The sequence below is a fragment of the Vulpes lagopus genome, chromosome 13, assembly GCF_018345385.1.
Source record: "Vulpes lagopus strain Blue_001 chromosome 13, ASM1834538v1, whole genome shotgun sequence".
In the NCBI taxonomy this organism is placed as follows: domain Eukaryota; kingdom Metazoa; phylum Chordata; class Mammalia; order Carnivora; family Canidae; genus Vulpes; species Vulpes lagopus.
In genome coordinates, this window is record NC_054836.1 from 60,796,014 (window position 1) to 60,810,352 (window position 14,339).

Consider the following 14,339-nt stretch of genomic DNA (forward strand, 5'->3'; position numbering starts at 1 on the left):
ATTTGCAAAGGATCTTGAGGCTGTAGTGCTGTTATTTCTCCTATATCAACCCCTTACCTATTTCCACAGTTTTAAGATTGGCTGGAGGACAGAATGGGTACACAGAAATTCATGATATGCTTTCTGTTTAATAACGTCTTTATGATGTCTTCACAAATATTTGCCTCACAGTAAAATTCTTAGGTCATTTTTTTTACCCGCAAAATTCAAAATTCTTCAATAGAGATGTTCCTCCCTTCTGACATTTAGTGTTGGGGAAGATAAATCTATGATGTTGCTATTGATTTTATTTTCTTGTGGCTAACTTTTCCTCTCCAACTTGAATGCTTATAGAATTTGTCCAATATTCTTGAGTATTGAACAGACTAATTTCTATAACTACATTTAACCAGAAATACCATGAAATTGTGTCTATATGTGTCTCTATATAAATTTCCCAGCACTTGGTAGATTCTTTACACAACTAAGGTTATATATCTTCCTAGCTTAGGAAAACTGGCTTTAAATCTCTCTTTACCAATTTTTTCTCCTTTTCTACTCCATTCCAGACTCATGTTATTTCTAGTGTTGACAGATTAAAATTATTAAACATTATTTTTGGTCACCTACTTCATTAATTTGTCCTTTTCCTCTAAGTTCTAGGGAGCAATCTTGAGCTAATCCATCAAATCTCTGGATTAGCTTCATCTTTTTTTTTTTATTTTTATTTATTTATGATAGTCACAGAGAGAGAGAGAGAGAGAGAGAGAGAGAGGAAGAGGCAGACACAGGCAGAGGGAGAAGCAGGCTCCATGCACTGGGAGCCCGACGTGGGATTCGATCCCGGGTCTCCAGGATCGCACCCTGGGCCAAAGGCAGGCACTAAACCTCTGCGCCACCCAGAGATCCCTAGCTTCATCTTTAAAGCCCCAAATCTGCTGTTTGTTGCTATTTATGCATTGCTTTTGGTAGTTTAGCAATTGTTTATCTTGTATAATAGCAATTCTTCCCAGTATTTTTTTTCCAAAGGATGAAAAGTGCTATCAAATATCCTTAACATGAATCAAGAAATTTGATAAGTGACTATTTGTTCTCATTCTTCAGAAGGGTCTTTTTTTTATTTCTGAAACTCTATCTACTGACTATTTATCAGCTTACTTTTATAATTTGAAGATATAAAATTTTGTCCTATTATATGTATTGCTTAGGTGTCTATCTGTATAATACAGTCCTCATAAAGGTGAAAGAAGGAAACACGTTCTCTTTTTTATTTTTATTTTTTTAAAGATTTTACTTATCTATTCATGAGAGACACACAGAGAGGCAAAGACCCAGGCAGAGGGAGAAGCAGGCTCCCTCCCTGCAGGGAGCCCAACGTGGGACTCGATTGGGTCTCCAGGATCAGGCCCTGGGTTGCAGGTGACACTAAACCGCTGAGCCACTGGGGCTGCCCTGGAAACACTTTCTATAGCTTCATTTGTTAGTGGGCCAAGGGAAGTACGGTCATCAGGTTATAAACTCGAAGAATGAGGATACTACAGAGGCAGGAGAACCAACTGCTAAACAAGCTGTTGCTCGCCAGATGGCTAGAGTTAGGACTTTATTGAGTAGCAACCTGACTTTTCCCCCACAGATGTCCCTGTAGCCAGATACATCTTCTAGCCCCTTCTGCTGTGGATTTTTAGATAGTTGTATAAAATGAGAACTGTAGTTCCAGAAGGACTGAAAGGCATTTCCCAGAATATGGGGGAAAGTCTGTGTGCTGTTGAGCTGTTTGCCCCCTAAGTGGTTATTCTCCTAGTGCTGAAGGTACTGCCCCTTTCCATACATGAATTCAATTGCTCTAGCTGGTCCACCCCCCTTAGCTGCATTCCACAATCTTCCATACTAGGAGCAAATGCTGTCTAGTCAGTTGCTTCATCCCTAGGGTACATAGAGGAATTCTCACAGACCGTTATTGGTCCCTATCTGAAAATTTCTACCTTGAAGCTTGCCTCCCCAGCTCTTCCTTCTCCAAGGACATTCTCCTAAACTGTTTTGTGAAAATCACTTACATTCCAGGGCAAACCCACTGTTGTCTGTGTTAAATTGTTACCTGTTCATTAGTGATTGGAATGCTCCCCAATGTAACCCTATTGGTAAGTTACTATTTAGAAGGGTCCCAGAATGTCTAAATTGTCTATGAAAATCTGAAAATAACAGCACCATACCACTTCCCTCCTTTATGTTTATTTCCTTTAAAAATAACCACCAAGTGCCATGCTTTTGCTAAATAAAAAATAATTGTAGATATCCTAGAAAAGATGTTGTTGAAATATTGGCAAATATTGATATAGAACCAATATTATTACTGAGATTGAATTTCTTAAACCCGAAACTGAAGAAAACAGCTCATTAATTACTGATTGGAATTAGGAGAAAAATTACCTCACCTCCCTCTCTCTCTCTCTCGAATTATGTTGCGTGGGTGAGAAATACTACCCCTTGAGTTATAGAGTTTCACTTTAAATTCTTTCTTTCTAGCAAAATATCTTCTATTTAGCCATCCAGATCCACTATCACCACTGTCTACTCCACTCTTTGCCCTGAAACTGCATGAATTATGAAAACAAAATTCTATTTCTCCTACTTTCCTTCTGGGTTCTATCAATGGAAAATGCAAGCAGGAGACTGGAGGAAGGGAGAGTGTAAAATTATGAAGTATTTATTTCTCCAGTTCATGAGACCACCTAGGGTTGACTATCCCTTGACAGTTGGTTTCTGACCCTCAGTTATCTCCCTTACACTGAGCATTCTCAGACCTCTCCCTCCCCAGGTTTATTTGAGACTAGAGGTAGAAACAGCTTATCTCATATTGGCCCTGCGTTGCTGTATTATTCCTTTAGTTTCCTTAAATACTGTCCTCACTTTATAGTAAGTCCCTTTGTAAATACACTGTTCTTGAATTTTCCTAATTTGAATGTGCCATCAACTCCCTGTTCAGATGGACTCACACACTGCGCTCATCACTGTAGGTCTCTGACATGCATGTGGTCAAGGTAATTCCTTCAGCTTATTGGGGAAAGGGACTGTTACAGTTTGCCTAACCAAGTTTATCCTTCCTACAGAATGTCATCATTGCCTCACTGAGAGTTTTTCCTCCTAGATAGAAGATAATTCTACTGTTTACCCTGTTTTCCAGCATAGAATGCATTTGTTTGTTTGTTTATAAATAACCCCAGTTGTTTTACCAGGATTTTAGGAAGGATTGAAGGTAAAAGTAGAAAATAAAAAGTGAGGATTCAAACTGCTATATTAAAACATAGCATCTTAAAAAAAACAGCATCTTTTATCCTACCTGTATAGATTTTTAAAAAAGAAAATTTTGTTTCCTCTCATCCACATACTGACTATTCTTCTATAACTACATTTAACCTAAAATAAATTACTTGAGCCAAAAGCTAAACCAGCTTTTGTTTGCTGGTTTTATAGTGGGCACTTGAAATTCTTAAAAATTTTAGTGTGAAAATATGGAAAATAAAATATTCTCTTTACCTTAAAATATAATTCAGGAACAAAACGGTATTTCAATTTTCACTAATTATCTAACAATAAAGCATTACATATGGATGTTTTGTCTTCATACCACTTATGATACCATGAGAAACAAAAAACAATTAAAATCAATTAAAAGATAAAATTCTATTTCCATAATGTATAGCCTCTGTATTCCTCTGTTAGCAGTGGATAAAAATGCTGATCATCAAATACTCCTGGATCTTCTAGGGACTGGGCCTCTGGGCCACTATAATCTTAGGAGTTGTTTCTGAGTGATATTTTTTTCTGATCTCATCTATTTCACCATCATCAAGTATAAATGAAGCCAGCACTGGAATGTGAGAAAAGTAGTTCTTAGCCAGGATATGTTTGTGTTTGATCTTGTGAATAAACAAGGGTTCATATCCCTGAAAAGAAAAGAAAAATCAAATTCTATTAAATGTCATAGATATACTTTACCAGGTTAACACACACACACACACACACACACACACACACACACACGCATGCACACTTTCTTATCCCAGAAAGCCTTTGCTTACCCATTCTTTCAGCCCAGAACGCTGCTACTACTCCATCATCTTTCAGGGCTCTGCTCCTAGGACACTACAAACCCGAGGCCTTTCCTGACTTTCTTTCTGACCTCTGAACACAAATTAATTCCTCCTTCCTTACTTACTTGCAAGTACTTTTATGTATTTTAATTGTAATATTTAATTCGTTCAGCCTTCAATTTCACTATCTGCTTGAAAGTGTCTCCATTATAAGGAATACTCCTTTGAAGGTTCAAACTGAGCCTTTTTTATTATTATTATTCATGAGAGACACAGAGAGAGAGAGAGAGAGAGGCAGAGACACAGGCAGAGGGAGCAGAAGGCTCCATGCAGGGAGCGACCTGGGACTCGATCCCAGGACCCCGGGGTCACACCCTGGGCTGAAGGCGGCGCTCAACCACTGAGCCCCCCGCCCCCCCCCCTCAAACTGAGTCTTTTTCATGTAAGCATCTGTCAACACCATCAAAAACCAAAATTTTTGAATGAATGATCTTGTCACCTTGGTTCCCTCTTTAAATCTACTTTAACACTGATACAATTACCAACTTTTGACTGAGTTATTTTTTCTATAATGAGTACTATCTCCACGGTCCAAAACAAAGATCATGACGGCATTCTGACAGTATAAACCTTCCTTTGCTCCTCCTCCTACCACCCTAGATTCCCACCTCAGGAGTTCATTCTAGTCTTCTAAATAGAAAATAACCTTTCTGCCTTTATCAAGACTCTGTATCTTTCCATTTTTATTCTTTATTTTTAAAGATTTTATTTATTTATTCATGAGAGACACACACAGAGAGAGAGAGGCTGAACCCAGGCAGAGGGAGCAGCAGGCTCCGTGCAGGGATCCCTACCTGGGACTCGATCCAGGACCCTGGGGTCATGCCCTGGGCTGAAGGCAGATAATCAACCACTGGACCACCCAGGTGTCCCTCCAATTCTATTCTTAATGTTTAGGCTTCTTGTCCCTACACAGCTAGAACAGTACTTGATCTTTTTCTGTTATGTAGCATTGCCACGGTATAGACCACGTGTTTTCTAATGAGAGTGGCGGACTGCTGGCTGCCAGCCCAATACTCATTCTCTCTACCATTGGTATGTAGAGGCCTGATTTTGCACAAGGGCCTGATTTTGTATTTTGTGATGTGCTCAGCTTTCCCGCCTTTATTCTAGCTAGGGGTAGCATGTGACAAGTTTCAGGCCATTATACACACATGCATATATAACAGAAAGCATTGGACAAAGCTTACAAGAAAGCTTTTTAAGAGAATATAGGAGTTGATGCAGCTATTTTATCTCTAAGAGTCCACAAGCATGAGAATGAAAGTCAAAAGTTAAATACAGATGAAGAAAAAGTCGGAGGGCCTGGGTTTCTGGGAGCACTGTGGAACTACCATCCAGACCCCAGACTGCCACCATCTGGACTTCCTGCTTGATATGGAAACTATCTTCACATTTGATTAAGTCATTATAAGTTGTTTAGTCTGTTATTTGCAACCAAACTTGAATACAACTGAAACTGAAGAATTGTGTCCATTACACGTCCTTGTTTTTCTCCAAGCACTTAGCACAGTATGTGGCACATTAAAAAAAAAAAAAATTCTGGTTGAATTAATAAATACCATCTATTTCCTTTATTAATCTTAATTGACCCTTCTTTTCAACCAAATCACAAACATGACTCGTACCTTCTCCTAAAACTAGTTTTCTAAAGGGAAGGCACCCCTCACTAAAGGTCCCTCCAGTGTCAAAACAAAGGTAAACAAGAGAAAAGGAGAAAAGGAGCCAAAGCAAACGATACTCTGGCAGAGAGTATCAGGTAGGAGTATTCAGGCTTATCTTAAGTTTCCTTTCTACAGACATATTTACTAAGTCAAAATACTCATCCTTTGCACTATCTATGTCCTACCACTCCTTAGGCCTCATTTCACTAAAAAAAAAAAAAAAAAAAAAGGACATATTTCTACATATTTCTGTTATGCAACAGTAAATTCTACATGTACATAACTTTATAGGTTTTCAAAGCACCTTTATAGAATAGCAAATTAATCATTAAAGGTAAGACAAGCACATTATGGTACATACGGCAAAGGAACAATCCTCAACTTTTAAAGAATAATATGGAAAGATATCCAATACGTATTATCCCCTTTTCCTATTATCCTCTTTTTACAGATGAGAAAATCAGAGCACTGAGACACTTGCAAATTTGCTCAACTTATCCCAGCTCATAAGTAACAGAGCCAGAATTAAACCAGGGCTGCTCCGATCCTCTGTATTGATTCCATGTTTTTAGCTAACCGTTATACAAATTTATGAAGCCAAGATGGTTAGTGACAGAGATGGGGACATACTGGGTCGGGTCTCCTTACTTTAAATCCACTGTTTTCCTACTGTGACCAGTGTGCACACCACGGGAACCTGCTCTGCCTCATTTCCAGTTCAGAGAACAGCAGTCTTTTCCCATGCTTTTCCTATAACTTGTGTCATGACTGCAGGGAGCCAAGATTATTTTAAAATTTGAATATTTTTTTACTTACTGAGAAAGCAAATATCTCTGTGCATTAAGGAAACTCTAGAAATGTTTTAACTTGTGGCAAGACATAACCTATTCTTTAACGAGGCTGAATATTGATACTTAAGGGATTATACTAGTCCAAAATAATAAAAAGACAGTATTTTTTTAGATTATCTGGTTGAGAACCTTAGCTCTATTTATAGAAATTCAGTAAGATCGGCAGCCTGAAATTAGAAATGCATGTGAATAGAACATTTAATTTGATACTGCAGTAATTTGATTAAATACACAAAGGGAGTGTGTGGATTAATTGAAGCAGTAGAGTATCAGCTTTGGGAATGAACTGCAATCCCACTATGGGTCCTGGATGAAATAATATTGTAGTGTTGGCTATGCTTCCAGTGATTAAATATTTATGAAGCAGCTTAGTTTACTAAATATAATATTTAACACAGTTTCAATTTCATGCTGCTCTTTCTTTCGATCCCTAGAGTGAAATTTTTCTAAGCCTGGCTTCTACTGGAAAATTATTTTAAAAAGCTAAAAATTTAACTAGTTTCTCCTCTTTTATACCTTCTCATTCCCCAATAAAAAGACAAGCAGGAAATAGCAACATTCAAAATGACTATTATATTTGAAGTCATTTCTTTATTTTCTCTTAAATGACATTTTGCATGAAATTAATAGTTGAGAAATTTAATCAGTAGAAGGCAGAGAATCAGCTTCAGCTTTTGGGATCCCAAGCTTGCTCAGTGTAAGTGAAACTCTCTGATGAACTCAATTCTGCTCATCCAAATGTTTTACAGATTTCATCTTGTAAGTTACTAAAATTAAATGGTATTGAATTTTTATAGTCCTTTCCCCACTTCTAGTCAGTTGAGAGAAAATGAAAAATGGAGCCTCAGGCCTCAGAATCATACTCCATCAGTATGATTGCCATTTAACGCACACGATTCTCAACAAAATTTGAGAATTTAGTGTGCTAGGCAGACTCATGATGGCTAATCAAAGAAGGGCAGATTCTAGATTATTAATATATATCTGGTATTTCATTTATTCATTCAACAAATACTTATTAAACCCCTAGTCTGTGACATGCACTGATGTGGTATATACAGACAGGTGTAAGCTAAATAAAATCCTCGCCTTCGTGGAATTTGCCGTGGAATGACATGCTTGAACTTGCTGTTATTAGCAGAGGGTGGTATCAAGTTTAGATACCTGTAAGATGTTCAGATCTCTTATCTTGTCCTTTTCTGTGCTTTTTAATCTTAATCTCAGCCACACATACCATCCACAGATTTTGTTACTATTATTCATGTTGTTTCTTAATCCAATGGAAGTATTTAAGTTATGCATGGAATGCAGTAAAAGGCAGTAAAGTTACCCTCTAATATTTTCAAGGATTAAATTATTTCCTCAGATAAAGTCCCACTCTCTTACCTCCTCAATACTTGTTAGCTTGAGATGAGCAACACCTTCGTCTTTGGTAAGAAGAATGCAGTTCCAGGGGGACCATTCCAAAGACCGATCCCACCTGACCAGGACCAGATCATTGAGATCATTCCAGGCGCTGAGCACTGACTGGGAAGCCCAGATGTTCTCTACCAGGTACTGAATGTCTTGTAGCTACATGTCAAAACAAGTTTGAAAAAAAATTTTTTTTTCTAAATATAGTATTCCTTTAAGATTATTATTTGGAGAGATAATTTAGTTTGTTTTTTAAAAGAGGAACATTATTCGTGAAGCTTTCAATGCTTCTTATAGCTTATTTTTCACCAAATCTCTGCCCCCTGCGCCCGAGCTGCACGAGCAGTTTCGCAGTCACGACGGCATCTTCAGCTCCGCGGAAGCGGCCCAGGGTTCCTCCCATTTGCTAATCTTACCTTCCCTGTCTGGTATTCAGTGCTTTTCCAATGCATTTACACTGTCTTTATCTTCATCCTAACCCTCAATCTCAGGGTGACTGTAGGTCATTTATATCCTTTTACAAATGAAGAAATTGATATTTGATAAAGATTAAGCAATTTGCTTAGTGTTATTAAAAAGATTTGTCCTTTTAATGAAAAAAGAAAGGAAATGGGGGAAATGAAGTAACCGCTTAAAAACTTATTAAATTTAAATCACAGTAGCTAAAACTCTAGGAGTGACTTTTTAGCATGAGGTCTGCATACACAAACCTAAAACTGCTGGAGGGGCAAGCTTCGCAAGGTATAGGCATAAACAAAAGGAGCCTTATCTTCAAAGGCTTCTGTGGAAAAGCAGGAACCTTCCAGTAAACTCTGCCCCGACTGGCACCCCGACTGCTCCTACCTGCATCAGGAAAGCAATTTTGGGGTCATCTTCGTAACGGGCTTCTGCAGAGTGCAGCCGCCAGAGTAAGCACTTGAGCTTCAGGAAGGACTGTCGCTGCCGGGCCTCCTGGCCCAGGGCGGAGCAGCGGCGACACAGGCGCCCGTGGGGTGGAGGCCCGGGCCCGGCCGAGGCCGCGAACTCCGTGAGGGGCAGGTAGAGCCGGCAGCTGCGGCAGAAGTCCACCTTCTTAGAAAACATCAGCGGGTCTTGAGGGACCTAAAGAGTAGAAAACAACAACAGAAGTTAAGAAAACCATAAAAGTCAGGCCAAATACACCAACCACGGGAGGCACTAGGGCTAAGTTACCTTAGAATGAGATAAAAAGTTGGTTCATTTGTAAAGTCCTGTTTTCCCTTAACTTCCTATTCTACACAAAATTTAAATTCAAGCAGCATTCATTTACCCTGGCACAATGTTAAGAAATCTGCCTTATTTTTTTTTCTGCCTTATTTTTAAAAGAATTGAGATCTTTGGTGTTTTGCTACATTCATGTCACAGGCAATAGCTAGATTCACATGACTAAGTGTTTTCCTCATTTCATTTATCTTAACACTAAATTTGGATTGGCTCAATGATCAATGGCAAAACTTGAAACTGCATCATATAGTAGTTCTATTTTTAATTTTTTGAGGAAATGCCACACTGTTTTCTATAACGACTGTACCAATTTAAATTTCAGGGAACAGAGCACAAGGGTTCCCTCTTCTCCGCATCCTTGCCAACACTTGTTATTTCTTGTCTTTTTGATACTAGTCATTCTGACGGGTGTAAGAGGATATCTCACCGTGGTATTGATTTGCATTTCCCCGATGATTAGTGATGTGGAGCATTTTTTCAAGTACATGTTGGCCATTTGTATGTCTTCTTTGAGAAAACGTCTATTTTGGTCTTTTTTCCATTTTTAAATTGGGTTAAAATTATTTTGCTATGGAGTTGTATAAGTTCCTTTTTTTTGGATATTAACTCACCACATGTATGATTTGCAAATATTTTTTTCCCATTCTGTAGGTTGCCTTTCATTTTGTTGATTGTTTCTTCTCTGTGCAGAAGGTTTTCAGTTTGATACAATCCCATTTGTCTATTTTTGCTTCTGTCAGCTTTGCTTTTGATATCATAACCAAAAAATTATTGCTAAGGTCAATGTCAATAAGATTTTCCCTATATTTCCTTCTAGTAGTATTAAGGCCTTATATTTACATCTTTAACCTATTTTGAGTTGATTTTTGTATGTGGTGTGAGATAAAGGTTGATCTTTTTTTTTTTTTTTTTTTTTTTTTTTGCATGTGGCTATCCAATTTTCAACCCAGTTAGTAAAGAAACTATCCTTTCCCCATTGCATGTTCTTAGCTCCTTTGTGAGTTTATTTCTGGGCTTTCTATTTTGTGGCATTGATCTATGTGTTTGTTTTTATGCTAGTGCCATACTGTTCAAGCTTTGGAATATAGTTTGAAATCAGGAAGCATGATGCCTCCAGCTTTGTTCTTTCTCTTGATTACTTTGGCTATACGGGATCTTTTGTGGTTCCATACAAATTTTAGGATTTTTTTTTCTATTTCTGTGAAAAATGCCATTGGAATTTGATAGGGATTGTCTTAAATGTATAGATAACTTTGGGTAGTATGAACATTTTAACAATATTAATTCTTCCAAAAAGATTTCTTAAGTACAAAATAAATGCCAAAAGCATGATCCATTTCAAAAATGGATAAATTTACCTTCATTGAAATAAAAAACAAACAAACATCTGCTCTGTTAAAGATACCATTAAGAGAATGAGAAGACAAGCTAAAGACTGAGGGAAAATATTTGCAAATCACATATCTTACAAAATTCAGTAATGAGAAAATAACTCAATGTTAAGAAGGGGGGTGGTGGTAAAAGATATGTGCATATACTTCATCAAAAAGTCATATGGCTGGCAGAAAAGATGCATGAAAAGATGCTTAAAATTATATTCATTAGGAAATCACAGATTAAAATATAATGGGATGCTACTGCACATTCATTAGAATTCCAAAATTAAAGACTGGCAATACCAGCTGCTCTCAAGGATGCAGAACTATGGGAAGTGTCACACATTACAGATGGGGATGAAACATGGTACAGCCAGTGCAGAAAAAAAGTTTGGCCATGTCTTATAATGGTAAATATGCATTTACCAAATGACTCAAAAATCCTTATTTCTAGTTATTTAACCCCAAACGATAAATTTACGCAAAAATTCACAATTAATATAGTGCTTTTACTCACAAAAGCCCAAAACTAACAAACAATCCAATGTCCTGTAACTACAAATGGATAAACAAGCTCTGGTATATCCAGACAACAAAAATATTACTCAGTTATAACAAATTAACAATACATTCAAAAACATGGGTGAACATCAAATACAATATGCTAAATGAAGGAAGCCAGTCTCAAAAAGCTACATATAGTAGGATTCCAATTACATGACACACTGGGTTAGGTATAACCATATGACCAGTGACTGCCAAGGGTTAGGGAGCCGGAAGTGCTGATTACAAAGTGGCAGCCTGAGGGAACTTGGAGGAAGGAGGCAAGATTATTCTTTAACTTGATTGTGCTATTGATCACATGACTGCATTTGTCAAACCTGACCCCCAATGGTGAATTTTACCAAAGGTAAATTTAAAAACTGAATAAAATGACACATTATGTGAACATGTAAAATATTAGATTCTACTACCGTAAACATATAAAAGTTGAGTTAAGTCTATAGAGGACCAGAAGGTAGCTTGGGCAAATAAAACACCAATTTGAATAAGCAATAATATAATGGGCAACTTTTCTCTTGGACTTTTGTTATATTTATTTTTTTAAGATTTTTTTTTTTAAGATTTTATTTTTAAGCAATCTCTACACCCAATGTGGAGCTCGTACTTACAACCTTGAGATCAAGAGTCACATGTTCTACCGACTGAGACAGCCAGGCACCGCTGACTTTCTGTTATATTCTCTTGCAATACAATTAAGTTTCAAAAATCCATTAGAGGGGCACCTGGGTGGCTCTGTCAGTTGAGCATCTGACTCCTGGTTTCTGCTCAGGTTATGATCTCAGGATCATAAGATGAAGCCCCACATCAGGCTCTAGGCTCAGTGGGGAGTCTGCTTGGGATTCTCTCTCTCCCTCTTCTCTGTCCCTTCCCTCGCTTGCACACATGCACTCTCTCTCTTTCTCTCTCTCTCTCTCTAAAAGTAAGCAAATCTTTAAGAAATAATAAGAAAAAAGAAAAATCTATTAAAAAGAAAACATAAAAATTATATTTTTCTAAAAGTTTTGACTAAATACTGAGATTAAAAAAAAAGATTTTATTTATCTATTTGAGAGAAAGAGAGATAGCAAGAGAGAGAAAGTGAGAGAAAGCATGAGCAGGCGGCAGATGGAGAAGCAGGCTCCTGCTGAGCAGGGAGTCTGATGCGTGGCTCGATCCCAGGACCCCAGGATCATGACCTGAGCCAAAGGCAGACGCTTAACCAATTGGTCCACTCAGGTGCCCCAATATTGAGACTTAATATCAAAAAAGCAAAATAGATGTTTAACCAGCTTCTTAACAAATTATAACTCTAAATACAATCATTAAAATAAAACACTATTTAGAATTCTTTAGTAAACCACTCCCAAACTTTACTAAAAGTGTTTTAAATAGTTCTGCATAATAAAAAGACAGTAAGATACTTATTTTGACTCTAGACAGCAAAATCCTCATAGAAGCCTAAACATGTTGGATTTGGAAAAGGTAGTTTAATTCAAATACATGTTACATCTGAAGTTCTCTCAGGATATCTACATAGATCTGTTCAGTAACAACCATGACTAAACAAGAAGTATTGTCAGGGAATACAAACTAGGTACATGCAGAATCTCAGAAATGAAGAGTTTAACTCTCTCTGAGGCCTTAGAAGGAGGGGACTCATGAATCAAATGTCTGAAAATGACCAGGAGTTAGCTGAGGAGTTAGGGGACAGCATTGCAGGTGGAAGTAACAACATTCAAGAGCACGGAGTGTGAGAGATCATCATGCGCTCAACACAGTGCAATATTCAGTTTGGTTCAGAGAAGTTAAACGACCAAGTTTAATTTATTGACATAATAATCATTCAGAAGAGATTTCACCAATAAGATGGTCCTCCACATGGACCCCAAGGAAAGCATTAAAGCAAAATTTGAAGGTTCTTCAATTGACCGTTGCAAATCTTAGAATTCTGAGAAAGGAATGCAAGAAAAAATATGTCGATTACCTTAAGATGTCTCGCAACTTCTGGATTAAACAGAGGTGTTTTGATATAATGAAAAAAGAGTGTTGCAATTCTTTTTCTGAGTCCTTCAAGATTATGATGTTTGACCCCTCTCATCATAAGGTCAACTTCTCTGTCAATCAATTCTAGAATTTCCTGAGTCAGTTTACATTCATGTTCCTATATAAAACACAAACATATTCAGTACAGAATTTTTAACATCACTAAGTTAGTTTTCAAAATTATCACCAAACAACCTGAAAACTAGATTCCAAAAGAAATTGGTAGGAATACAAATTGGCACAACTAATTTGGAAAAAACTTTGACATTATCTAGTAGAGCTTCAGATATGGGTAATCTAAAACCCACCAATTCTAACCATAAAGTGCTTTAGAGAAATGTGCATATAGAATCATTTTTCACAGTAGTTCAAGATTAGAAACAACAAAATACCCATAAATAAATTGATGACATAAATAAGTGATGGCTTATTCATACAACACATATATTGATAGAATATTATCAAATGTATAGAAATGAATAAACTATAGCTATAAATAGTAAAAGCTTAAATCTAACACATTAATGTTGCTGAGCAAAAGCAGCAAGGCACGAAATAATACTGTATATTCCATTTAAATAAAATCTAAAAATAAACAACACTAAACCATATTAAATATATATATATTTATATATATATATTGGTAAAACTATAAAGAAAATCAAGGAAATGACTACTGTGAAAGTCAACATGGTAGTTCTTTCTAGGGGATGAGAGGGTGAACTGGCATTACAAAGATAAAGGCAGATACTGGCAATGTTGGCAATGTCCTGATTTTGGGTCAGAGACAGGTTACATGGTTGATAATTTCATATCTGTTAAATTGTACATATATGTATATTTTATATACTTTTTCTGCAAATTTGTATAATTCATAATGCTTTTTAAATAAACTCACAAAAATGAGTGTGGTTGAGTAAGAAAGCCCCAATTAGGAATTAAGTGATTAAGGTAGGATTTATGAATAGTAAAATAGAAGTAAGTTGCTCCAACTGCTCAAGAGAGGGTGAAAAGAAACACAGTTTGAATGAAGGAGTCAGAATGCAAAGTCAATGTGACCGTAAAATAATGTTCTCC

At 36.9% G+C, this 14,339-nt stretch overlaps 1 protein-coding gene across 5 annotated transcripts in view; it reads right to left on the reverse strand.

Annotated features, from left to right (window-relative positions):
* Positions 1-876: 876 nt before the first annotated feature.
* The window catches only part of IQUB (IQ motif and ubiquitin domain containing), a 51,796-nt gene continuing 38,333 nt past the window's right edge, over positions 877-14,339 (reverse strand). For all 5 annotated transcript variants that reach the window (XM_041727375.1, XM_041727376.1, XM_041727377.1 and 2 more), the window contains 4 exons: positions 13,204-13,380; positions 8,902-9,159; positions 8,032-8,217; positions 877-3,923 (listed from right to left, as the gene is read on the reverse strand). In XM_041727375.1, coding sequence (XP_041583309.1) covers positions 3,741-3,923; positions 8,032-8,217; positions 8,902-9,159; positions 13,204-13,380 — 804 coding nt within the window. In that variant the 3' untranslated portion in view covers positions 877-3,740. The remainder of the gene's footprint in view (positions 3,924-8,031; positions 8,218-8,901; positions 9,160-13,203; positions 13,381-14,339) is intronic.